At 43.3% G+C, this 26,253-nt stretch overlaps 1 protein-coding gene across 1 annotated transcript in view; it reads left to right on the top strand.

Annotated features, from left to right (window-relative positions):
- The window catches only part of LTK (leukocyte receptor tyrosine kinase), a 105,259-nt gene that overhangs the window by 23,042 nt on the left and 55,964 nt on the right, over window positions 1-26,253 (top strand). Inside the window, exons 2-4 of the mRNA XM_040601501.1 lie at window positions 19,103-19,213; window positions 23,355-23,510; window positions 24,136-24,358. Of these exons, the coding sequence (XP_040457435.1) occupies window positions 19,103-19,213; window positions 23,355-23,510; window positions 24,136-24,358 (490 nt within the window). The remainder of the gene's footprint in view (window positions 1-19,102; window positions 19,214-23,354; window positions 23,511-24,135; window positions 24,359-26,253) is intronic.

Below are 26,253 nucleotides of genomic sequence, written 5' to 3'. Positions count from 1 at the left end.
TGCATCAAAGCTTCCAAGGTGGCAAAGCATAAAAAGCCCCAAACCTAAGTCTTGTTCTCTCTTCCTTTAACCTCGAAGGAAGGAAACCTCCTTGTGTGTTACCCTACACAACGCGCAGAGTGTGGGCACAGTTGAAATGGTGGGAAACAATGCGGTTAACAGTTCCCTGCATGTAGATGAGAACTGGATAGGACATTTGGAAACTAGTAAGCAGGTGAAGAAGTGCTATTCAGAGCTAGTACTGTGAGTTACCAACCTGGGCAATCGTGACCTTGGTTACGTGTTCGGGGTTTTGTATGCAAGATCAGGAGGAAGACGAATGGCATAATAGTAGTTTGTGTAACAACCATGTGATAAAAGAAAGCAGCTTGCTGCCCTCTCTTAAAACTTGTTTAAGGGTTTAAAGCCAGCCTGGAATGTCGTGTCCCGCGACAGCTGCTCCAAGACCACTGTGCTAGGTCGGAACCGAGGTGTAGCGTCAGATCGGAGGAAGACAGCCATCACTTTCAATCTCTTGGTAGGGGATTGATGAAAAGCAATTCTGTCTGTGTTAACCTTGATTTTATTTGATTAGCTGATGCATTCATTTGATGATTTCAGAATTTGATTATTTAAGACATTACCATTAACCCATTTGATTTATTGATCCAAATTCTTTGTGACCTAGACTTGGCTGTAGTTAGATTTTAATTTAGCGAATTTAAACCAGTTTTGGCCTACTGATATCTTGGTTCATAGCTAATATTTCCTTACTAGATTTTAGAAAGAAAATCTATGCAGAGTGCATAGATCTATGTTTTGTATATTCTTTGTTCTTTTAAATCCAGAAGCCTTGAGGGGAAAAAAATGTAGTTTTGCTTTGGTATTTGAAAGGTATTTGGTTATCTTTAAATTAAATCCTTTGTTTCCACATATTGCAAAATACTTCAAGCAGCAGCAAAAGAATACCTTGTAAGTTGCGGTTTGCTCATGATAAGATCCAAAATTAACTAATAACAGGTAATTATCCACAAACTGCTAGTCACTTCTTTGGGCAAATCCCTTCAATACATAGTTCACACACATAAAACTAGGTCCTTACTGTACTTTGAACTGAGTGAGCAGAAATGTTTGTATAAATAGCAAAAGAAAAAACATCTAAACCCCCAATATTTAGCTTCACTGAAATATCATAATGTCATTCAAAATGACTCATCACAGTCACATATTCAAAGACCTGGTTGGAGGTCAAAAGCTTTTATATTTAACAGGCGCCTCCAGTGAAAGCTGGTTAATCCTGAAATGCTTGCAAGTGAATACAGGGTGCTAAGGAGGTAGAACAGAGGAAAAGCTACAATAATGTCAGCCCACGGGTGGGGGTGAAGACTGGATTTCAGTAGAGGTGAAAGGCTTCTGCAGATGAAGGTCTGTTCTGCAAAAAGCAGATATATGGAAAACAGGAGGACAGATATATGTCCCAGGAGGACACCTTGTCTCTCTATTGATTGAGGGTATGCAGGACACTGTTGAAAAACGTTGGTGTGTCACTGATGCTAAAGCAGCCTTACAGCCTGATTTCTTCATGGCTTTTTGTCTGGTTTGGTGTTCATGCCAGACTTCTTAGGCTTACGCAATGGTGGTATAACCTGCCAAGGCGAGGAGGAGTCAGGTGTGAGACTTAGAGCAGGTTCACTTGAGCAGCCAAGCCTGCTGCAAAAAACAGAGGACTATGGGGCTGACTGGGTCCCTTGGGTTATTGAATGCAGCCTGCCCCAGTCCCAGGCAGCCCTGTCATGGAAATTTAAATGAGAAGGGACCACAAAACATCCGCCCAGTGCTGGGAGTGCTGGAAACACAAAAAAAGCAAGAGCTGACTGTGATGCTAAAGTCTCAAATCTGTGGCAATGGAGCAGAGTTGTCTTATGGGTTTTCTGACCCAGGCCAAGTGTAGGAGCCGAGGATTAAGTCTGATCTCATTTCCATGTGCCAGTTGCATCATTCCACCTGAAAAAGGTAATTGCCTCATTAAATGGTAGCTTGAGTTGAACGTATCACAAAGGCTGCTGCAGTACTGCAGGAGTATCAGTCTAAAGTGGGTAACTGAACATGTGCTCTGTCTAATACTTGTGGGAGTAACAAAAAGTAATGGTATAAGTCCTTTTCTCTAGCCTGATCTTTCTAAACATCTGAAATCAATTTTGGACAGATTAAATAACAGTATCCCACATGCTAGGATTCTTCCTGTTTAATGGCATATGCTGAATGGAAATTACTTTGCTTAATTTCTAAAATGCTGGTTTTAAATTTTCCAAGCAAATTGTCCTATGTACGTACCAGTCCTACCAGAGAGGAAATGATGTACTAACGTGCAGCATGCCTGCTGCCCTGATTTTTCGAGGTAGTGAAGAAATTAGGTCATCCTTCCTTGCTCCTCTGTAGCTCAGTTGTTAGACTAATATTTCTAAAGAAAGAGCAGTTAGGTTCTAACACCAGTAACAGTATTTCCCATGGATGTCTGCACTAATGGCATAACCCAATGAAAAGGTAAGATGTGTTTTGGGGGTATTTGCTGATCCCCTTCGTACGAGCTGCAAGTTCAGTTGGATGTTCGCTGAACTGCCTTGTTCCTTCCCAGTCTCAAATAGCCACGTTACTGGGAATGGCAGAAGCAGCATGGGCAGAAGATATTTTATTCAGTCTTGGCTTATGTGTTGAATGCAAAAACTATCAAGGCAGGTCATTTCTCCACAAAGTCTTATGGACACCGAGAGATTGTGACTTTCCCCATTGAGTTGTAAGGCAGGGGCCTCGCTTGCTTGTGGTCCATCTGACGCTGGTGTGCAATTCATGAATGAAGCAGGTGTGTAGAAAGCTCCTCGTCATGGGCTCCAGGACCTGCTTTCATGGCCATTGCCTTGACTCCTCTGCTGATTCATAATAACAGAGCTTGCAAACTAGGTGGGAGGGGACACCTTTTTGAGAAGATATAGGATACAGGGTTGAGACTATTTTTCATTTCTTTCCTTTGCAACACCTGCTACCTTTCCCTGTCTCTGGAAAAAAACCCCAACTAATTGAGAAATAAAGCTTGTTAAGGTTTTCCCAGCTTGTTTGAAGGGTTTTGAGCTGAAGATGTAAAGCAATGGGTTTCACACACATATACATACGTTAGAGAAAGTAACTAAAGTGTTTGTTGAGTGTGTAAAGTTTGTAAAGTGACTTTAAAAGCATGCTTAAGTAAAGGAAGAGAGAAAAGCCATCAATTAAAAGCATTATGGCTTCAGAGAATGTGGACAGAATAAGGGCTGCTCTTTTCAGGAGGGGGAGAGCACTTCTTGGGCTATCAGACATGATGGACGTCCACAGGAATTACAGACAGTGCCCTGAAGAAAGAATCTTATTGTCTGCTGAAGAAGGGGGTAAAATGTATATCCTTTAAAAAAATAACTACATTTTTCTGCCAAGAGATCAAGCAAGTAAATTGGCTTTAACATCTTTTTCTATTTATTACCTAAACGAAACTTTCACAACTGGGTGTAAAATTGGGAAACATTTACTCATATGATCTAGAGGAGTGTATCCTGTATATTCCTTCTCCTTTTGTATTCCCAGGAGAGCATTTTCAGTACATAGTGTTGGGCAGATTCTAAATGTCTTTGGTTGTGATTTCAGTCAAAAAGAGAAATGTGATTTGCATGCAGATGATTTTTCCTAAGATTCCTAAAATATCCTTTTCTCAGAAGTGGGGTAAAGTATCCCAGGCAAGAGCAAGTCTGTTACATTTCAGAAGTTCTTATCACCATCAAAACTCTTCTGCTCTCTTTCCCCCTGCACAGTTCTTCTGGGCTGTGCTATTCATACTCCTGCTTCCCTTATTATATTTAGCAGTGTCTATTTCCTATAAGGAAGCGTTGGAATCTCTGGCCCTTTGAGAAGAGCAGGTAGCTTCTTTGGAATGGACAAGAGCAAGAGGTAAGGAGAATATACAGTAGGAAAAGACAAAATTCTCTCCCCCTTGTATGTTTACGACTTCTAAAATATGATTTTGCAATATAAAATATAAAAACTTTTGGGAGTTTGGTCCTTTGATTATCCCTTGCCATTTCTACCTAGACTTTTGGTCCACTTTTTTTCTGCCTTTGCTTGTTTCCTTCACAGAAGGGAGTTTTTCCCCGTGTGGAGCCAGCAGCCGTCCTGCCCGGCGTGGGGAGCCCGGCAGCGGGGCTGGCGGGGGTGCGGGGGCTGCTGCGAGCGGGGGCTGAGAGTGGCTGGGCAGCCCTGAGCTGTTACCTGCCCTCCCGGCGAGGCTTAGGCGGTAGTGACACATGTTCAAGGTCTGAGCTTCTGGCCATGAAGATGCCTTTTGGGGTTTTAAAAAATGATCAGTGAGGCTTTCCCAACTCCCCCAAAGGCATCGTGTTGGCACTAAAAATGTCAGTTTTATCAGTTAGGGAAGAAGTGATTGCACGACTGAAATGAGTCTCTGTGTAACAGCACGTCTGCGTGACTTTCTCTTTTGCACAAAGCAAACGTAACGAAGTCTCAGTCACTGGCACGTGCAGGCAGACACGGAGGCACGTGGGCAGGCGTGCCCAGCGATCCCTCTGCGTGAAGGCTGCAGTAATGTGTGAACTGGGCCTGCCAGTATACACTCAGATCCCATCTCCTCATGTGGAAACCCACCACAATTGTGGTGTGGTAAATTTTTCCCGTGTCAGTGGGTTTACTAAAGAGTGGTGGGTGGGGCTGCGGAGCAAAACGATTCTGAGGAAGTCAGTATTTATGGCAAAACACGAGTGCTGCTCCTTTAAAAAGGCATAGGTCTGTACTCTCTTACGTGGTTACCCCCAATCTAGCTACAGCCTTTGGCTGCTTGTGAATGAGAACTACAGAAGTACCTTTGCTGCAATGTAGTAGTAAGTTTTGTTAAGTACCCTTTACCACCAACAGTCCTGTTAGGTTCTGTGGTTTCCAGGGGTACCCTATCTAGTCTTCTGCTTGGTAAAGCAGGACCTGACAGCACAGCTTGTGACAGCTGAATATTCACTTTGGGAGCCCAGTGTTGTATTCTCAAAACAATAGGCACTACCTAAGGTTGATAGTTTACTTCTCAAAGTTCTTTAAAAAAAAAAAAATAAATATTAAAGTGCAATTTAGTTAGAATCATTTAGGCTAGAAACGACCTCAAGTCCAAGTTGTGTCTGTCTCTTCTCTCCTAGCATATGTGTTTATTCCTCTTCTCTCCACGCAGCTTTATTTGCCGTGACATTTCTTCATTGTCTCTCATCTGAGAACGTGAGGTCTTCTGAGCCGGGGTTTTGCCTTGCTTTGCACTGGGTAGAGCCTGGTCCTATTTACCAGTGTTGTCTGTGTGGAATGTATTACTGGTCAGAGCTTCTGCCCATACCTAAACTGTTAATAATCAATGGAAGAGCTGAAAATGCGACCCAGTTCTTCAGGTCGAGGGTTTCTCTCCCCACCCCTGAATTTCATAAAAGATGTTTCACACAGCTCTAAGAAACCACAGCCCCATATAGCTCAAAAAGAGATGGCCAGCAGCCAACTTTCAAATAAACACTCTCTGCTCTTTCATTAAAAGAAAACATTATCATAATATTAAATGACAAGTCAAACGGTGAAGGTATCTTTCCTTGTGTACAAGATATTACCCTTTGAAGTCATAGGGCCCAGAGTGGTTTGCACATGAGGATGACCAGGCAGGAAAAAGGGAAAAAGTAAATAAAGCAGTAACAATGGTTGTTTTTCACATTCCTCTCTTGGTTATAGAAACACACGTGTTTGGATAGCAAGTTTCTTGTTACCCACAACTTTTTATTTCCCTGAATTTTAATGCCTCTTACTCTTTATTTGTTGTCTGGGATATGTTACCTTTCTGGTATGCCTCTCCATGTTGACAAGAAGGCTAACATTGCAGCTGTAACTCTGTGAAATAGTTTGAAGTCAGATATTCTATTCAAGCTCTCAATGCTATTGTGAGAAAGCGTAGGAAGCTTGCCAGTGAACTGAGCTGAGATAAAGGGGAAATTTCATGAAAGAACTGATAAAAGGCCAATTTTTGTCCTGGCCCTAGATAACAAGCTTGTTAGATGAAAGAGACTAACAACTAATCCTACTGATTGTTGCTATTTTTATTCCTTTTAAAACAATGCAAATAGAACTTGTCACTCACAGAGTAGCACACTAGCTATGCACAAATGGGTGGTCAAGAGAGGAAGCCAGGGAAGCGACCTGGCGAAGCGGCACGCGAGCTGCCCCCTGCCCCGCAAAAATTTCCTTTAGAATTTTTGGTTCTGAACTCTCTTTTAAAAATTCCAGACACTAAGCTCTTCATGCAAATTGTACAGTTGCTGCTGTTAAAGTTTGCTATTGACTGTCCCTTGCAAATCCTGATACTCGCTTCTGCTAGCTGGGTAACTGGGTGACACTCTTGGTAAAGCCTTTCTGTTCTGGTTTCCCAGAATGTTCATGTTTTAGTGACCTCCCAGTTCATTTGTCTTTAGATGCAAAGACAGTAGCACAGGCAGTAACAGTTGTGTTCTCCTCTCTCTTCTGGCTCTGAATTGGTAAGTGATGAATGGTAATGTTGCCATAACTATCAGGTCAAATTACTTGTCCAGCTCACTTACCTTGATATGTTTGAACTTTTCTTATTAATTAACCAAAATGTGAACTGTAACCATAGCTGTAGTAATCAAAATGCAGTTTACAATGTTTTGCTATGTTATTACCATGAAACTCCGCTTCAGAAGAGTAATACTAGGAGCTCAATAATTATAGGTACCATTTCTGATCAGCTCTATACCAGCATCAGCCCCCGGATAACCAGGAATGTTGTGGTTCTAGCAGGTCTCCCTCGTTCTACACTGTGTGCTCTCTCCTTGCTGCTGACCCCCTCTCTGCATGCTTTTGTCCAACAGGAGTATTTGTGCTATGTTAGAATAGGAGATTTGAGCCTCATTCTTACACTTCATACTCAGATTGGTACTTTAAATCACGTGTTGTGCTTCTGATATCAGACTGCATTTCGGTACTAGGAGGACAATAACCGGGAGCTTTTTCTGCTGCAAGAATGTTTGCTGCCTTTACAGAAGCTCTTCACGTACCAGCACAGCATTAGAAGCAGCCATGTAACATTAAGTTTCCTTATATAATTGATGGTTTAACAGCATTTTCCACAGTCTCCTGGAAAAAAAATGAAACTAGTACCTCTGCATCTTCCCTCCCTTATTAACTACTCTGCTAAGTTGTATGGATGTTGTTTGGTGGTGTTTGGGTTTTTAAAGTTGTTTTTGGGGTGGGAATAGTTTCTTTCGTTGGTTTATTATTTTAATGATGATGTTGCAATACCTGTAAGTTTTCTTTTTGATAGATTTATTTAGACATTTCCTAATCCCTTGCTCCTCCTTGGGTTAAGATGAATGCTGTCTGTGGTTGGGAAGTGATGAATAGAGGTGAATAGAAGCAACTAACTAGGAGGCTCTTTCCCTCTTTTGCTTTTCTATACACTTTTTTTCTTCTTCCCTCTTTGTTTTTCATTAAAAGGAAGCTGAGAACAGAGCCTGTTTTAAAGAAAATGCGAGGATAGCCTGATCTTCTTAATAAAGCAGTCAATCATTAGTAAGGGTGTTGACAGTGAAGGAGCTAGAGGCAGTTCACAGTGTTTACTACTGATTCCACAAGGAGGGTTTTGTGATTTAGAAGAGAATATACAGTGTGCCAAATAGCAGTGAATCACAAATAGTGTTCTTAAAGATTTATACGGTCAGATGAAATGTGTACTTACTCTTTAGACATGACGTTATGTGTATTAGACTGTCCTTTTTTGATTAAACGTGAATTTTTCAGTTTCAAACACAGCACCTGATGCTTTCCCAAAGTGGTAGTTTCATTCTTTTCTCTGCTAAATTTCTCATTGCCACATCTTGGAAACAACATCATATATTGAGCTGGATGTTTTATATATCCTCTATTTAATTTGATATCTGAGTGTTTTCTCATTATTAAAAATAGATCAGGTAAAATACATTTTTCTTCTTTCATTACTGGGCAGACTGTTGTGGAAATGGCTTTGTGTGCGAGTATTGCATTTGTGTGTGAGGACACAGTGCACAGCTGTGCATGCTTTTTAGGAAAAATTTCCTCACTGAAAGGATAGTCAAGCATTGGAACAGGCTGCCCGGGGAGGTGGTGGAATCACCATCTCTGGATGTGTTTAAAAAATACATAAATGTAGTGTGTAGGGACATGGTTTAATGGTGGCCTAAATGATTCTAAGATTCTTTCTATGCTCCCTTCAAGGTAAAACTGAGAAGCACTTTGCGTGTGGTTTGTGCCCGGGGCTCTGAATATTCGTATTCAGACAGGAAGCTGTCTGGGGGAGCATGGAAATTTTTAGGCATTTCTCTTCTGCTACCAGTATCCTCTCAGTGTGGCAGAATTCACAGTTAGTCATATGCTTTTCAGCAGAGAGTGGATTTTGGTAGGTTTTAATGAAACTAGGAGATTACATTGCTTCCGATAGGAAATCACAAAAGGATGGAATTATCTGCCACGTATGGATTAGGTTTTGATCCTTCAGTAATGTCCTAACAGATTCTCACAGAAGCTGCATATTGGAGAAAAGCTTGTAGGATTTGATGGCCAAGAGTCTGAGAAAAGGAAATTGGTGGTGGCTGTGCTAGTCCTTCCTTCCCCTTGAGATGAGCCGTGAGGGTTGACCAGACAACAGTAACCAAGTCTTTGCATCACACTTCACCTCCATTTTGCTAAAAGCGCCTTCCCCAAGAGGTTGTTCCCATCATTTGCGGTGTTACACACAGTGGGTCAGAGGGCTAGTGGCCGAATGGGAACGGGAACGCCGCTCCTGAGCGTGTCTCTGCTGGGCACGATGCTGTGGCGTGAGAGCCTCTGTTTCTGCTGGGGAAGAGTTACCAGAGGAAGGTGTGCATCTAATAAAGCTCCTTTCAATGATGTATGGGGCATCCTTACGCTCGCTTATGCTACTGCGCAAGGGTTAGGTTCTCAAAAGGGAATCCTGAGATGATGAAGAGCTGTTGGCAGTCGTCATTGTGTCAAAAGTAGATCAAAGAAAAAAGAAGCGCAGGAAATATGTTTTGTGCTTAGGTAGCCTCCGCGAGCAGAGCAGCCCTGAGGGATTCTTGGAGCAGTGCATACGTTTAGAGCATTCCTAAGGCTGTTCCTAGTAAAACAAGGGTGGAAAGGAACATTAAGTAATCTCAAAGATCAAGGGAGCTCAAGGACAGCTTAAAGTCACTTTTGCCCTCTCCACTGAAATCAAGTAATTGAAAAGATTTTTCTTTTTGCTAAATTGAATTCTACACGATCAATTCCACATTCACTGTAATAATTCAATCAAAACCTGGATCTGAACACTATATTTCTTTCACTTTCCTGCTGGCACAGAATTTCTCTTTCACTGCAGCGTGTGGCATTGCCATGGCACCAGAGCTGAGGGCAGGGCGATGGCTCCTGCCACGGGCCACTCCAGCAGGGCCCCCCGGCCCGGCAGCTGCGCGCTCCTGCAGGGCAGCGCTCTGGTGACTGTGGCTTCCATTTCTCTTCTGCCTACCTCTGTTGGTCACTCTGGGTGGTTCACAGAGGGGGTTTTGGCATCTTAGTGTACAATTTTGTTGAGAACTAAATATTCTGTCTCATGGGGAACAGACTTTGGAAATCTGGTTTCATTTCTAATTATGGTAAAGACTCAAAATCTTAGCATTTTTCACAAACCAAATTGTTCCAAATTTATGCTTTGGCTTAATGAAAATGAGTCATTTAGTATGGCAAAGTCTGTTTTGAAAGTTTTAAAATATTTTCCTTCAGCTAGGTGTTTCACCATTTTACTGCACTAATGTTACAAACTCCGTAATCTGCTGAGTTCAGAGTAAAGAAGCATGTTCCAGCCTTAACAAAATGCTATATTAGTTTCCACGTGAATATTTGGAAGATTTTACTATTTCCCATTAAGTAATGGAACTGGCATTTTCATATAAAAACATGCGATGATGAAATAGTCACTGCTGAGCATTCTGCAGTGATCAGCGGTGAGGCTACAGGCAGTCTTTTCTGGGAGCCTTTCTCTTCCCCTTTCTGCCTCTGCACCTACAGGCTTTGTACCTTCCTTCACCTCCCCTTGTGACTAATTATGCCTGTCACATCTGCATGTGTGAATTCACACATACATACCTCCTTTTAAGCTGCAATTGAAAACCCCCATAATGAGATCTGTTCTGAAGGAATAAAACAATTGTATTGTTTTCCTCTAAATTTTTGCACAAAAGCACGACAGTTTTGAAGAGCCGTACCCTTGGAAAGCAAAATGTGTTTCCATCCCGTATTCCTTCTTGGTTCTTCTTTGGAGCTGCTTGAAAACCTCTATTAAGAGTTGAACACATCTCCCTTAATTTTATTAATCTCTGAGTTACACATCTTAACGTTAGCCAGTCACCCCCGCTACGCTCCCTCTGTGGTGATGGTTCTTTGACACTTTGTTTTAAAACTGGTAGCTTAAGGTGCAACTTCACGTCCCTTTCCTCTCATGACACAGCTTGAAAGGCTTGCATACTTACTCCCCCTGCAGCTTGTCACCCTTCTGGTTTTGACACTGTCACCGTTTGTGTAGCCCGACTGTAAACTAGATTGAGAATGTTGAAAGGTTAGCCTCAAAAATTTAACCAATGAGAAAGGAAAATTTTCCTTAAGAATGGATAGTGGGTTTATTGCAGAAAAGTGAGAATGTGTTTTAAGCTTTGAAAAGGGAATAAAATGTTGCAAATAACTAAAAAAAATATTTTTTTTTCACTTTTTGGTTCATTGAACACTTTTGTGAAAAACACACGCCTCTCAACTTATTTTAAACTTTTGCTTCCTCATTAATGGGTATGGAGAAGCAAGGAAAGAAAAGGTACAAGATGAAGAGTTCAGGATTTGGAATGCTACTGTCTCCAACACAGATGTGATATAAGCAATGAATGTGGTTTTCACACGCGATCACCCTAGGGTGATCACACCCAGGTGCTTTGAGATGCAAGTCTGTGCCTTATGGCAATGACATTCTACCACGAAACCCAGAAGCTGATTGCTGGTGAAGCTGTAGGTTATGTGGACAAATCCCTCTTATTCAGAACCAACATTGGTACAACAGGGGTTAGCTGTCAGTATCGTGCCTGTACACAGCTGGCAGAGATGGAGTAGGAGCCTCCGCTGCTATCAGCCACCCCAGCCTGGACAGAGAGGAGAAAGTACAAAGTGGAGCAGGATGGAGCTCCCTCAGACAGTGCCTCCCAAAGGTCCTTGGAAAGCCTTCAGACAGTTGCGTAGCATATGATTGACTCCTGGAAGCTTTAATAGAGGTGAGATAGAATGGAAAACCTGGCCCTTATTATCTGTGAGTAATAAGCAGTTAGTGTGATAAAAATAGACATATAAGTAATGAGCAGCTGTGCTATAAAAAGAGGAATCTTTCTAAGTTAATGTGGCAATATATGCACACGAGTATGTGCATGTATACACTACACAATTAGTAGATGGCATATTTCTGGATATCAAGAAATGTTTTTGGCATCCTATTGCTCAACTGTGATTAAAATAGTAATTCAGATCTATTTCAGTAGATGTACACGCACACTGAAAAATGAATAAGAAATTATAATTTGCAAGTTGCTATTCAAAAGCAATATGCCAAGTTAGGGAAGTAGTATCAAGAGGAGAACCTGATAATTCCATCTTGTGTCTTATCTAACAGGTGAGTTTTGTGTGACAAAAGGGACGTGGCCGGGGCAGAGCTTTTCTGGGCGAGTTCTGCCAGACAGCTGTGGCGCGGTGGTGGCAGCCTGCAGCGGGCTGTATTTTGTGCCAGAGCTTGGAGTCTTTGGGTTTTGCCAGTGATTTTATTAGAAACAATGATCTGAGGCTTGAAAGGATGAGCACACACTCTACAAAGCATTGGAGGTGATAAAGGGTGCTTGGGCAACGTGCTTGAGAAACATGTCTGTCCAGGGAGGAACCGGCCGCTGGCGGGGGGAGCGAGGAGGCGAGGGGCAAAGCACAGCAGGTGGCATGGAAACTGCAGGTAATCCTTGGTCAGCCCAGTGAATATTATGACAGGGAGTTGCTCCGTGCCTGGTTATGAAAAGCTCCTCAGGCTGATCCACTTAGCACCCTTCGAGGAAGTTTCCTGTTAGCAAGTGGGCAAGGAGGTGGCGTTCTGTCTCCTGCGGGTGGGATACCAGGTAGGATTGCAACAGCTGAGAGGGTCTCTCAGGTACAGAAGCAAGGACTGCCAAGTATGTACCATACCAGCATAAATGACTGGGTTTAATTTTGCAGAATAGAACTAATTTTTAGATATCTTCTAATGGTGCCAAAGAAGGACATAGAAGGTACGTTCTTAGATGTCATTCACGTTCTGCACATAAAACAATGTAGAAAGTTAAAATAAATAAATAAATCTGTAAGTATTCTGCTAGCCAGGTACATTTTAGAAGTCTCGGCTCTATGGAACGCATGTCTGTTCTGTGGGGAAAAGGGGCTGTACGGTTTGACTGGCCTCCAGGCCCCTGGGGAAGCAACCTCCTAGACTTGTCACGCCAGGCTTGTTCCGATGGTGTTAAATTAGCAGCCAAGGGAAATGATAGAAAAGCAAGAATAAAACTCGCTTGTTTAGCAGAGAGTCAAGGTGTCAAGAATAAAATTAATCAAGGCATCAAGAACTGAAAGAGGACTTTTTTAACTGTCTACTGCCAACGTGATGAGGCTGGCTATTAAAAAAAGTGGCAATGGAATGGAATTACTGATTTCTAAACCTAAACACTGATAAGCTGGAATTTCTTAGATGAGGAGGAAAGATTCCTGCGACTGGAATCAAAGGAAGAAGTAGGCTGGCAACAGCATCACGTAGCAAAAGTGACATTTCCTCTTTTCCCAGCCATTGAACCAAATGATCTTGAAGGCCAAAGATCAATTGATACCTAAAATAAATGTTAATGTGCTTGCTTATGACTGCTATAGACTGTCAAATCCACCTAAAGACCTGAATGAAATACTACCTACACTGTTGTGAGTAAGGGGAGGAAAAAAGCTGCTTCTTCCCTCTGATTTCCTCCCCCTCTCCCCTTTTTTTATTTGTCTGTGCATGTGTGAAGCCTTCAATACCAGTGGCATACTGGGGGTTTCACTCTGCAGCAGGGGAGCATCTTTGCAAATGTTGAGCAGATGATGGTATCTGAATGCAAATCCTCATATTAGGGTATGTCTTAGACCTGTTCTCAGCAAATAATGAATTGGGGTAAGAACTGAGCTCAGAACTAAACCAGATGCTATACAAGTAGAGGTAACTGTGGCTTGGATCCACGCCTCGGTGTCACACTGCCTCAGCCGAGCGATGGGCTGTGGGCAGAAAAATGCAGGTAAAAATTGGGTGGTTTGTGTAAACAGCTAGAAAGCTGCAAAGCTATAGCTGAAAGGGGAGGCAATGTTGGTACAAAAATAAGGAAAAAAAGTACATTTGTTGCAGTAAAAGGAAACTGAAAAGTCAAAAGTTTGTTTAGCAATAGATGAAGGAAGCAAAAGAAATTAAGAAATTGGCAGCTGTGAAGTTAGGAAGTCTAAGGAAGTTTTCCAAGTGCATTAGTAGCAAAAACCTTGTAGCAAAGATATGAATCTGTTGTAGAGGTGTGGGGCAGGTTTGTCAATAACAGACAAAAGTAAAGAGAGTTCAATAAATATTTCTCTTCTAGGAAATAAACCCTCAATAACTGATGCTTCACTGTCACATAGAAGTTATGCAATAATTTTCGTAACAACACAAAGATGCAGTGAAAAAACAGTTATTAAAATGCCTAGTTTGTAAATCAACTGATCAAGACAGCTTGTGCTCAAGAATTTTGAAAGAACTAGCTAAAGAGCTTTAAAAGACATCTGTGTTGATTTTTTTAGTCAGTGTTGGAATATGGAAGAAATTCCGGAGAACTGGAAGAAAGTTAATGTTGCATTAGTATTTAAAAGGGGTAAATGGAATATGCTGGATGGCTGTACTTAATTACATGTGCTGACATACTCTCTACTCATGTGAAGAAGACAGCTTGGTAGCAAGAAGATTGCTGCCTTAACATCAGTCTGAATAAAAATACCAAAATACTTGATACAGGATCAAAGAACTAGGAAAGGGTTTATAATTACAGGTCAGCCTAAAGGACTTAGTTGAGAAGACTCCTTATTGCAGTGTCATTTTTTACAAATGAGTTTACAAGTTTGACTAAACTCATAGTGTGAATGTAGGACATTCTGACTTCGGTCATGTACTTACATTGGTAACTTGCTATTGGTAACTTGTTATGTGTGCTGGGCTGGTACAAATCGCTACGTCACACGTAGGTTTAAAATAGAAGCATAAATAGGAATCACCGATTAGCTCTGCCTGCAGGTTTCCTGTAAGGGTGAGTTCTGGGCTACGTGCTGTTTAACAGTTTGAGCAATAAGTCAGAAGATAACATAAAACCTGTACTGATGATCTGCTGATAACATGAAGATTAAGGTAGGGAAAAATAAGGCAGAGTCCAACTCACGAGTGCAATCAAACCAGCTATCTCAAAGGGAAATAATATAGATATGGAGGGTGGGAATACCTGTACTGGAAGGAAATATGCCAGAGAGATACTTGATGTCACGGTGGATGATCAACTAAGTGGATTGATTTTGGCCAAAATGTCCAATGAGATTGTTGCACGGATGAACAGGGAGATCTCGGGAGGGAGCAGCGTGGCTGTTCTGCGCAGCATGGCATTAGCATGTGTGGATGTCTGCCTTTCAGCAAGCACCCTGAAAAAGTGGGGAGGTCTCCGAGATGATCCTAAAGTATCACCTTCTGTAATAAGCTCTGGAAAAACTGCATTTTGTCATGTTGTTTTGCTTTTTGACTATTACCTGCGATCTACCTGGACAGAATACAAAGAGTAATGACATAAGCAAGGGATGTGGGGAGCAGCCAGATAATGAGAAAAGAATAAAAGAGTTTAATAGCAAGCAGCAGGAGATCACAGTGACATTTTCAGGGTGAAGGGTTAATAACTTAAAGCTGTAAATACTCATAAAGGAGAGAGATTATTCATTGAGCTGGAAGTGAAAGGTTTAGGAGTAATTGAAAAATACTAGGATAGGTATTAGACAAACAGTCTTCTTTTCGCCTAGTCTGACTTCCTGCCAGTCAGATCTATTAGTCTGTGGATCAATTTATCTTCTCAGAGAAGCAGTGAGAAATATCGAGTTGCTATTTTGATATTAGATGGGGAAAAGCTCTGGAAAATGCTCTAAAGGAAATTCCTGTTTTGGCAGGAAGATGGCTTGGCTGACCTGGAATTGATTTCCCATCATGAGTTCTATAAGTATTTTCTGTAATTTTCTTCTCTTCTGCAAAGTAACATCAGGATTCAGGAAAAAATTCAGCCCTGCAGGTGTACGAGTGCTTTTTTCTGTAAGATAACGAAAGAAATGGAATTACCTTCTGAGTGCTGGAGGCTTCTGGGTTTACTGTGTTCAATTACCGAAAAAGTGAGGGGTTTGTGCTGTACTGTTCAAAGATCCCGTAATTTTGCTATGGCAGTTTGAATATTGTTATGTTTACCGTTTCCTCCTGATCATTTTATGTTCCTTGATGGAAGACTTAGCTTAAAAGTCTTTCTTTCTCTGTCTTTTATATCTTTCCACTTAATTACTTAACTTTGATCAAGACAGAGAGATCACACAGCTGATAAGCAATAGTCTGTGTTGTTTCATGTTGAAATGCATGTCAGACAAGAACCGTGTACAAGCACGTACGAGAGGATGTGATGTGGGGTTACTGGAAGCATCTCTGGAGTTGCTAGTTTCAGAAGAAAGTGACAAAGTTTCTTTTAGTGACCGTGTGCACTAGATATTTAGTTTAATTAGAGGGGTTGAACGAGCCAGGTTGAAAAATGACCGAGCTCTAAAGTGAGGGCGTAGGCTGGCTGGAGTGCTGCAGAACAGCCATGCAGGCTTCCCGCGTGGATTCGTCATGCTGTGAGTCCTCCTCTGCTCAGCCATAGCCAGAAATTCGTCACTGTGGGGAAATAAATGAATGGGGGCATGTTCCTGTGGCTGCCTACGCACAAATCCTTTGCCTGTCACTGAGCCTGGGATCTTCTGTCCAGGCACGTTTTGCTGCTCGGCGAGCTGGCTGCGGTGACTGCTTGCCCCCTCGCTGGGCACTGGCCGAGTGGCACCTCCCAGCCTGGGCAGGGTTGTCACCAGGCCCTCAGGGAGCCCTCCTGGCTCCTTGGCAGGACTCTGCGGGTGTCACGGACAGTCTGTGCGTGGACAGTGTAATTAGCAGGTCATTCCATGCAGCACTCTTTGTGACAAAGCAATAATTAAGCTTAAATATATCTTAATACCAGACCAGCAAACTTCATAGACACGTGTCTCAACAGCACAAAAGCCTCTTGTACCGTGTTTGTCCCAGCCATCACCGATAGCAGTGGATTTTATTTTTTCACACTAAAGCAGTAAATTCATGTTTCAAGTCGCTTAGGCCTCTGTTCATGGTCACACGCCATGGGAACTTGTGTCTGCTAGTGAGCAAGAAGAGGGACATCCCAATACTGTTCGTGTAATGGGGGGTGGGGGTTGGGGTGGGTGGGAACCAAATACTTTGATTAAGTTTTAGTTTTATCAGGAGGAATGTCTTCGGCAGAACTTCTGCCGCGGCTGTACTATGTTTTGTGGGTCCCATGACATTCAGGGTATTTCCAAAACACACGAGCAGCTTGGAGCGTGTGAGATGGGTGGGTGGAACAGGCTTTACGGAGAGCCCTGAGGGAGGTAAATGCTGAAGCTACAGCGGTGCTCGGCAAAGATCGGGGAGTACCAAACCGAGCAACACCTCAACAGACACAGAACGTGAGCTGGGAGAAGCAGACTCAAGCTGTCAAAAGGTCTTGTTCTCTTTCCACAGCAGAATTTCTTTTAATACAGTTAATAGATTTGTTTGCAATATAGGATCGCTTTTTAGCAATTGCATTTTTCATAAAGCTGGCCAAACTTTGACCAGCTAAGTGTCACGTAAGAATTCACATTCTTTTTGAGGACTTCATCCCGTTATTTAAGATACCTTACTTAGCAGAGCGGTGTCAGCGTCTTAGAAACAGTGCAGAATCAGCTTTTCCAACGCTACGTATTTGAACACAGAGGCAGGACAAAACATCGTGTTTGCCAGTTGGTGTGTGGAGAGCGCAGGTCTGTCCTGGCATGGCACGTGTCTGCTGCAGCATGCTGCTGCTCTGTTCCGAAGTCATCCTTTCCTCAGAGCCCCGTGAACACCGAGGGCTCTCTTGGACTGTAACAAAGGGCAGGAGGATAGAGCAGCCTCATGCTGTGAAACATTTCACAGCATTTTACTGGCTGTGTGATGCCCATTGTCGTACATATTAAAATGAAAATAATATTAGCAGTTTAAAATCAGACTAGATATTGCTGAAAAACTAGAAGCAGTGGTAAGTTTGTCAAAGTTGAACATATGTTCATGTTTTGGGGGCTTTTTTTTGTTTTCTTTTTCTAGATCCTTCTGTGTGTTTTCATAATATTGCTGTTCAAATTAGTCTTGCTGAGAATATCTTAGCTGCTACTGATGGCACGTATATACAACTCTGTCTCAACTGCGATTCATGTGAATAGGATTTCTGTCTCCTCTGACATGATTTCACATTTTTATATTGCTGAGTTCATCACCCACATGGCTGAGGGTTTGAAAGCAGTTCGTTTTGCATCTCTCTGCCTGTGAACACCTTTTGAAAACAAATATGTTTGTTTTAGTCAACTTGTTTATGATTCCTAGAAAAGATCAGGGACAATCTTAAATTAAGATTACTGCGTGTTTAATTTAGGACTTGTATATTTTCACAGGTTCAATAAATAAATAAGCCATTGTTGGTATGAGCTGTTTCAAAGAGAAGTCAGAAGGTACTGAATATGTAATTGTCAGAAGTACTATGGTGGATAATAATTTTGGTAAACTTGTTTTACCTTGAATAACAAAAATTTGATCCAGAACACCACCTCCATTTAAAACCAGCTAATCTTAGCATGCTGGATTTACCATTCATACCGGTGAAGTAGAAAACAATTTCTATGGCCTTTATATCTTCTGAGATTTTGGTCTTTTTTTCCAGCACAACCAAACGTTACATCAGGACTCTAAGATTTGATCTGAATAAAAATGCACAAATGTGTATGTATTTGTACCATAATTGTGATCAAATATCACAGTTATCAATGAAGGTTTTTATAGATATATGACAAAGGGACCCCTGAGATACAGTGGTGCAGGGGGATTAGTAAAAAGGGTCTTGGAGAGAGTGTGTAATTCTAGATATGAGATACAGGAATGTTACCCGATTCCTTTGAAAATCCCAGCCTTCGTGCCTGGCAGTAAGGAAGAAATCTGTTCTCTGGAGGTGTGCCGTGATGCAAAGGTTTCATTAGTGTTAGTTTCAGGTGCGGTGTTCTTGTGTGGTGAAGATGAGAGCACTTATGCAAGTCCTCCCAAAGGACTGCTGATAAATCTATGTTGTGTAGATAACATATGTTTTACATCGAACTCTTCTTCTAGTTAATGTATCACAGCTTGGGTCAGAAGGGGCCTTTAAAGGTCATCTAGTTCCCATCCCCCACCATGGGCAGGGACATCTTTCACTAGACCAGCTTGCTCCAAGCCTCGTCCGACCTGAAGGCTTTAGATGATGGTTGTTGGCCAGCAGCTATGTATGCTGTTACTGCAAGGTGAGCACTACTGGAATATAAGGTGTCTCTTTCGAGGTTATTACTGGTAAAAATGGGAGTGGATAAATAACAGTAAAGAACACACTAGTAAGTAAAATGTTTTGTTGTAGTTATGCCATGATAGGGCTATTCTGAAACATATCGGGACGGTACTGCACCCACTGTACTGAGGGTGAGTGAGATATAACAGGGCTTTGTCAAATATATGTTCATGCTTAAGAAGATAGGACCACAGTTTTTTTGTACAGAAACATCAAACCCTTTCCCTGTTCTTTTTGTTGTGTTGTAGTTGTCTCCTGTTCTGGATCACATGAAGAAAACTCTTCTTCACCAAATCCACCTCAGAGGCTCTCCCTAACAAAAAATAGGATCGTTTCATTGCATCAGCCTTCTAAACCAGGTACCACAAGTCCTCTTCCTTACATCATCCTGTTTTCTACTTCAGAATCTAGGTACAAGAGAGATGCTGGCAGTCACAAGGACCCTTTACAAGAAAGTTGTGCCACTGGATTTCTGACTGGAAGTGGAGCAATGACGCAGGAAGGCTAGTGTAACCTTAATGGAGTTCCTTACTTTGTTACTAAAAAAAAAAAAAAGAAAAAAATAAGGAAAAAAAGGAAGGAAAAAGAATAATCTTCCCCATCAGCCCAGTGAAATCCAGCAGATTTGGGGTTGGGAGTTCTTGAAGCTGATCAGTGGAGCTGCTTTCCAGCTATTATAGAACAAACTACATTTCTTGATATCAAATGAAGGTTTGTTTTTTCAACTGGAATTTTCTTTTTCTAGGCATCATAAAAGCCCAGTGAGCTGGACAAAATGCTTGTGAGATAGGTAGGATGAATTTGGTCTTACTGCCAGGATAGATGTAGTATATGCTAAACTTTATAAATGTCTGAGAGAAATGAGCCAGTTGTTATTGGTGGTGGTGTGGAAACTTGGAAACTGAAGCAATGCCTTTTCATTTAGTGAAATAATCACAAAATGGTTGAGGTTGGAACGGACCTTTTGATTTCATGTAGTTCAACCCCCTGTCTCAAGTAGAGTCAGCTAGAGCAGGTTGCCCATGACCATGTCCCAGATCTCCACAGATGGAGACTGCACTGCTGCTCTGGGTAACCTGTTCCAGTATTTGACCACTCTTAGAGTAAAAAGGGGTTTTCTTGTGTTCAGATCAAATTTCCCGATTTTAAATTTCTGTCCGTTCCCTCTTGTCCCATCAGTGGGCACTAATGAGAAGTGTCTGGCCTCCTTTTCGTTCCCTCCCATCAGGTGTTTGCACAGATGGATAAAATCCCCCTGAGCCTTCTCTTCTACAGGCTGAACGGTCCCAGCGGTCAGCCTCTCCTCTCGTGAGAGATGCTCCGGTCCCTCAGTCATCTCTGCGGACCTATGCTGGACTCAATCCATCTTTCTTGTATGAGAGAGCCCAGAGCTGGGACGGACCATAGCTATGGTCTCACCAGTACTGAGCAGAGAAGAAGGATCGCTTCTCTCAATCTGCTGCTCTTCCTAATGCAGCCCAGAAGGTTGTTGGCTGCCTTTGTCACAAGGATGCATTGCTGGCTCAGGGATAGCTTGTTGTCCCCCAGGGACCCCAAAGTCCTTCTCTTCAGAGCTGCTTTCCAGCCAGTCAGCCCCCAGCAGGTGCTGGTGCTGGGGGTCATTCCTCCTGAGGTGCAGCACTTGGCACTTACCTCCTGTTGCACTTCAAGGGGTTCCTGGGGCCCGATGGCCAGCCTGTCCAGACTGCTCTGAACGGCAGCGCAGCCTCCTGGGGCACCAGCTGCTCCACCTGCTTGGTAACCTCTGTGAGCTTGCTGGGGGTGTGCTCTGTCCCCTTGTCCAGGTCATGAATGAAGATGTTAAACAATCAAGAAAGGCCTGGGCATGTTAGAAAAGTCACGTTTCTCACAGGAGGTGGCAGGATAACCTGGCTTTGCGAGAGAGGAATTCCTTATAGTAGCATCTTGCAGATGGTATCTAAATACCTAATTCTTTAAAGTGCGATTCTCCTTTCTGACATGCCCTGGACTGGCCATGAGCTTTCTTCAACCCAAGCTTCTTCAGAGCATTTTTGGAGCATCTTAAAATATGTCCTTTGCCGGTTGTAGTAATACAGATATTTTTCTTTATATATTTTGCTTTTTCCTTCTCATTTCTGTCTCATTTTGCCTTTCTGTGGACCTCTGCTTGAGGTTCTCCAAGTTCATTGGTGCTAAGCAAAGCTGGACATGAAGCACTGTAAGGTGGTACACAGCGACGTCAGAGATTGCAGCTTTCTGTGTTCTTTCACTGTGACCACCAGTGTACCCAGTTCTTTTGCTTGGTGATTCATGCTAAACCACAGCTTCCCATTGATTGATCTTGCGACGCACATGATCTGTTGGCAGAAAGCTCAGAGTTCTGTTTTTACTGGGTGTCAACAACTTCCCTGATCTATTTTAGACTCTTCTTCCAGGCACTCAGATCCTCTCAGGCCTCGGGTCACAGCAGATAGGCTTTACACAACCTGGAGACTATGGGAGTTGGGTGCTTCTGAAGGAGCACGTCGTGCTCACTTACCTGAGCTGCAAACTGCTTTGTTATGTGAGGCACGTTCGAAGGATTAAATCCGCATTGGTACAGTCCTTACTCCTGCAGGCAGGGTATTAGTAAGATTTAATGAAACACTTTTGTCATAAATATTAGTTTCAAGTAACCCCCTACTGAAATAAAGAAAAGGAATTCCTTCTCTCCTCAGCTCTCACTTTGCTCTCTCGCAGTGTCATGCTGTTGTGAGAGAAACTGCTTTCTGGGTTTTATGGCCAACTAGATTTTTACCTGATAAAAATATTGCTACTACTGACAGTAAGCGTGTGGGTACTAAGTTAACCTGTCAAACTTTAATAAACTTGGAAGAGCGCGGCAGATCTGGATCAGAACTCTGCTGTCTCGCACAGCCATGGAATTTCTGACCTGCTGAGGTCCCTAAAGCTCTGTCACTGCTCACCGGGCCGTACCTGAAGCTGCGTGCAGGCGGCTTTCCCGAGATCCAGCAGAGCCGGGGCGGTGGCGGGTGCCCTGCTGGAAGCTGGCCTTGCGTATGCACACACGCGTGATCTGCCAGTTCATCTGCCTGTGGCTTCCATACAACAGTGCGGGGCTGAGCACCGCTGTAGAGCCTTGCTCAGCGCTGCGGGTCCGGTGGGGTGGGGACCCGTCCGGGTGGCTGGCCCGGGTGGCAGGTTGAGGGGCAGTAACGCCCAGCGGCGAGCCGGCAGAGCGGGCTGGGGCGCGTGCCGAGGAACCGCGGGCATCTCCTCAAGTGGGAGCTCACAGCCTGTCCCAAGCCATGGTGATGTGCAGCCCTGTGACACCCGTGTTTCTCTTACCCCTGCACGCTGGGTGGGTTTTTATAAAAATGTCGTTACAATTAACTGTAAAAGGAAAACTTTTCTGCTTGGGCTGTTCCACTCAAAAGGTGCGTCTGTTTCTTCTTTTTCTGAAAGTTTAGTTAAAGTATAGCTAATCTTCTGGAGTCTCTTATGATTTATTTCTGCCCCGCCTGAGTTGCCTGTGCAACCACCTATCCTTGTTATAACCCTGACATGGATTCTGTTCTTTATACCTGTCTTTCCCCCTCCCCAGGAGGCTGCCAAGGGGATAACGTTGTGTCGTTCATATTTGCAAGGTCTGAATACCCTCTGAACATCAGGATCCCAAATATGAATGTTTAGTCTCCTATTATCTCTCACCATGGCCTGGGGGTGCTCCAGTTATTACTGTAATATTATTATTACTACTGAAAATAAATATCAGGCAAGTTAATATCAGTTCGCCTTATCTATTCAGCCCCACTCTGTGTAGGAGAGCTTTGTGCAGCTAACATCCCTTCAGGGAGTCTATATTAGATTGATGAGAGAACAGTGAATTACTTCTTGTCTGGTTTATAATATGCTGATTATGAAAAAATCTGCCCAGGATGATCTAGTGTTCTCAGTGCTGTGAACGGACTCTGGGATTTGTTAAGAGGGTGTTCTTGCCCATCCTGTTGGGGGAAAGCAAAACTGTTAAAAAAATTGTTTTATATATATAAAGCTTGCCTTGCTCCGCTATTCTGCTTGAGACCCTGTCAAGCCCTTTCTGCTGCTGAGAGAGGGTTGACCTTAGAGTTTCATTTGTTCCTCTCTGCCAAAATGCTAAATCCGTACAGTTGCAATATCCTTGCTGCGCTAGGCATTGTCCTCATTGAGGATTTCATGTACATGTGGGCGAGACCTTCCACTGATGTAAATTCACTGTTAGTACTGGTGGGAGGATGCTGATTTACACCTGCCAAGAATTTGCAGGGTTATTTTTCATTCTGGCATGTTCCTTCACCCGCCCTGGGAGAGACTGTTGTTGTTGTGCCAGACAAACTTTCTTTTTTTCCCTTCAACTCCTCCATTCCCTGGGAGAGAGCCCCCCCTCCTGCCTCCATACGCCTGCTTATTCGTGTGTCCGCGTCACCCCTGCCCCTGGAACGGGGAAGACCTCAATGAAACCTTTGGTTTCTCACACAGAGATCTCTTGCATCATCGGCTCAAGCTGTTCATGGGTGACGTCTACCGACAGCTTTGGAAAACCGGACTGGGTGTTATCTCCAGTTGGTGTCCTGGTGCCTCAGGAGAGGCAGCAGCTGCTTCTGGAAAACCGTTCCTCCCATGGAGATGTTGAAGGTAGGCAGAGTTGCAGCTCACCTTGGATGGGCACCAGCTTTCTCCCAGTGCTGGGGCAGCAACAGGAGCCAGCAGGCTGAGGCCTCTGGCACAGGGCACTAAAAATGCTGCCGCTGTCTGGTGTGGGCATGGCACCCGCCTCCCTGGAGCGCTGCAGTGCCCCGGAGCCACCAAGGGCCATGTAACACGTGTGCGCTCCTGAGCTGTGCACGTATGGAAACAGCCAGCTCCTTGATACGCCCGTTTATATCTCCCTGGTTTAGGATAAAAAGAGACGGGGGTTTTCTTAGGAAACTCAGTCCTTTACAAGCCAGGGCTGGCTCCACGTGTCTGCTGTCTGACTTGCAAAATCTTTGGCTTTTGGTTTGTTGGACATGTCTTCACTCTGCTTTGTTTGGTTTCTTCTCATTCCTTGTATCACTTCTTTACCTATTTCCCTCATTTTTACTTTATTCTTCTATCTCTACTTTCTGTTATTTTTTGGGTTTTGTGCATAGTCCTTTCCTTTCTTCTCATGGTTCCTTTCTTCAAACTCCTTATCCATTTTACTCTTATTATCTCTCTTCCATCCACACTGTGTGTCTCTTCTTTTTTTTTTTCTTTTTTTTTTTTTTTTCCCTCACAGGGGACATTTTCCTCCTGAACACCAGTAGGCTCCCAGATAGATGCGAGTTCAGCCTGCATAGCCCCATCCTGCCTGGGAGCTCGGACTCTTGCTTGCTGGAACTGGCCATATGTTCACAGGATGCTGTTCCTCTCCTCCAGAGGTTCACAGTTGAAATCAGATATGTGGAGACAAACAGAAATACAATAATTTCTCTGAGACTTGGCCATGAGGAGGATGCCGGGTAAGACAATCAATTTGCAGCTGTTCAGACTTTGACTTGCAGGGTAGGGTGGAGCCCCTCCAAGCCACTGTTTATCGGTGTCTTCTCTCTTCTTGAGATCAGTGCTGCTGTTACAGCAGAAAATGAAGGTAGAACCACCAGGGCCGAGGCGTGCAGCTTCCTGACAGGGTGGCTGAAACAGGACCCAGGTTTTGCCTGTCCCCTTTGCAAACAACGCGCTTGTGTAGGACTCGCTCTTCCTCCCTCACGTTTGGAAGGGTCGGGAGTGGCTGGCTCTCCCGCTGGCGCTGGGGCTGTAGCTGTAAAGCGCATTCTGTCCAAAGGCTGCCGGGGCAGCGTGACTGGTATTTCTAAGTATCCACAGGATCCCATCATTGTTACAAGGGTCACGTTTCTCATTTTGAGGTAGGGTTAACATTACCTCTTCTGTAATCTCCTCCTCCAGCTGCTGAGCTCAGGAGCATCCTCTTTTGCTTCACTTGTGGAGTTCAGGGAAAGGAAAAAAAAGAGGCTAGAGGAGAGAAGAGGTAAAGACAAAAAAAGAAAGTGCAGCAACTGTGGATCTTGTCCTGTATTCTCGTCTCTTTGATCTTCCCAGTGTATTCCTTTGTCATTCCTGTGCGTAGCAGAATGCAGTAAGGAGGAGAAATGGGCAAAGGGAATGAATCACAAAACAGGAAAAGGAGAGAAGTCCACATGTCATCTGATTTTGCCATTTTCCATGTACTTGTTTTTCCTTTGTTGCAATCTGCCTTGTGTGAACCTGGGTCAGACATGTGAGCTTTCTATTTCCATCACCTGACTGACTCCCGTGGAGAACTTAAGCAACAGATCCCAGTGCTTGTTTTCTTTGAATTCTTTGGTACTCCCCAGGCTGCCATGGGGATCTGTAGCCAAGACTCCTGGTCAGCCAAAGATAGCAGAGTTTGACGGAAAAAAAAGTGTTTATATTCTTTCAGCTCCCTCTCTCTCTCTCCCCCTGCTTTTAGCTATTGCTCACTTCCTTCCTGGCTACTCCTTCCCTTTCTTCTTGCCAATTTCAAGGAATCTGTTGCCTTTTCCAGGATCAATTTCTAATGTCCTTTTTTACCTACAGCTGCCCTTACTGCTTTGAGCATTTGACAAGCCTCCACAACTGCAGGCACAGCTCTATAGGTCATCCTCTATATGAACTCATAAAATAAGCTGCTGATAGACCTAGCTGGCCGGACCAGGCTTGATCACTGCAGCATGTCTGGGATGGATCGTGGATGTTGTTTAACAGCTTATTTGAGCACTGCAAAACAATTCTATGTGAAATCAAGGTTATAATCTCTCTGAAAGCGATGGCGTTTAGGTGTTTTAGAATGGCGATAGCTGTACTGGGAGTTGGCATAGACGCTGGCATTCCTATTTCTTAGTGAGGGAAATGAAGCACTAGTTAGCTCAGAGGGTTTAGCATTAAGGTTTTAAAGGTGGAAGGTGATTGAGTCCTGTTTTAAATCAGGGTAGAAAGGAGAGATAGAGAAGAGGTAAAACAGGGCTAGGAGCCATGTTAGGTCAAATGCTCTTTCTCCCCCCTCATTACAGGTAAATTCTTTAAAACCTCTGTACAATTCCAGAAAAATCTGGGTGCGCAGGCAGAACAAAATTTATTTCTAACGCAGTGATTGAGCTGCTTCTTACTGGGCAGGTAGTCTGAAATGAACATTCTCTGCATGATTAAGATTTTAACAGGTTGGCTCTTAAGAAGAGAGACCATCCAAAAGCGTACATGCTTTCCAGGAGCTTTCCACAGGGAGTGAAAATTCTACATGTTTTCTGTGTTAACCAAACACTACTGCACAATTTAGAGCAGAACAAGGAGGACAATGAGCAAATAATCTTGAGACAGATGCCTATGTGTAGTACATGGT

This window comes from Falco naumanni, chromosome 7 (assembly GCF_017639655.2).
Source record: "Falco naumanni isolate bFalNau1 chromosome 7, bFalNau1.pat, whole genome shotgun sequence".
NCBI classification, from domain to species: Eukaryota; Metazoa; Chordata; class Aves; order Falconiformes; family Falconidae; genus Falco; species Falco naumanni.
This window is presented reverse-complemented; position numbering and strand designations above follow the sequence as displayed.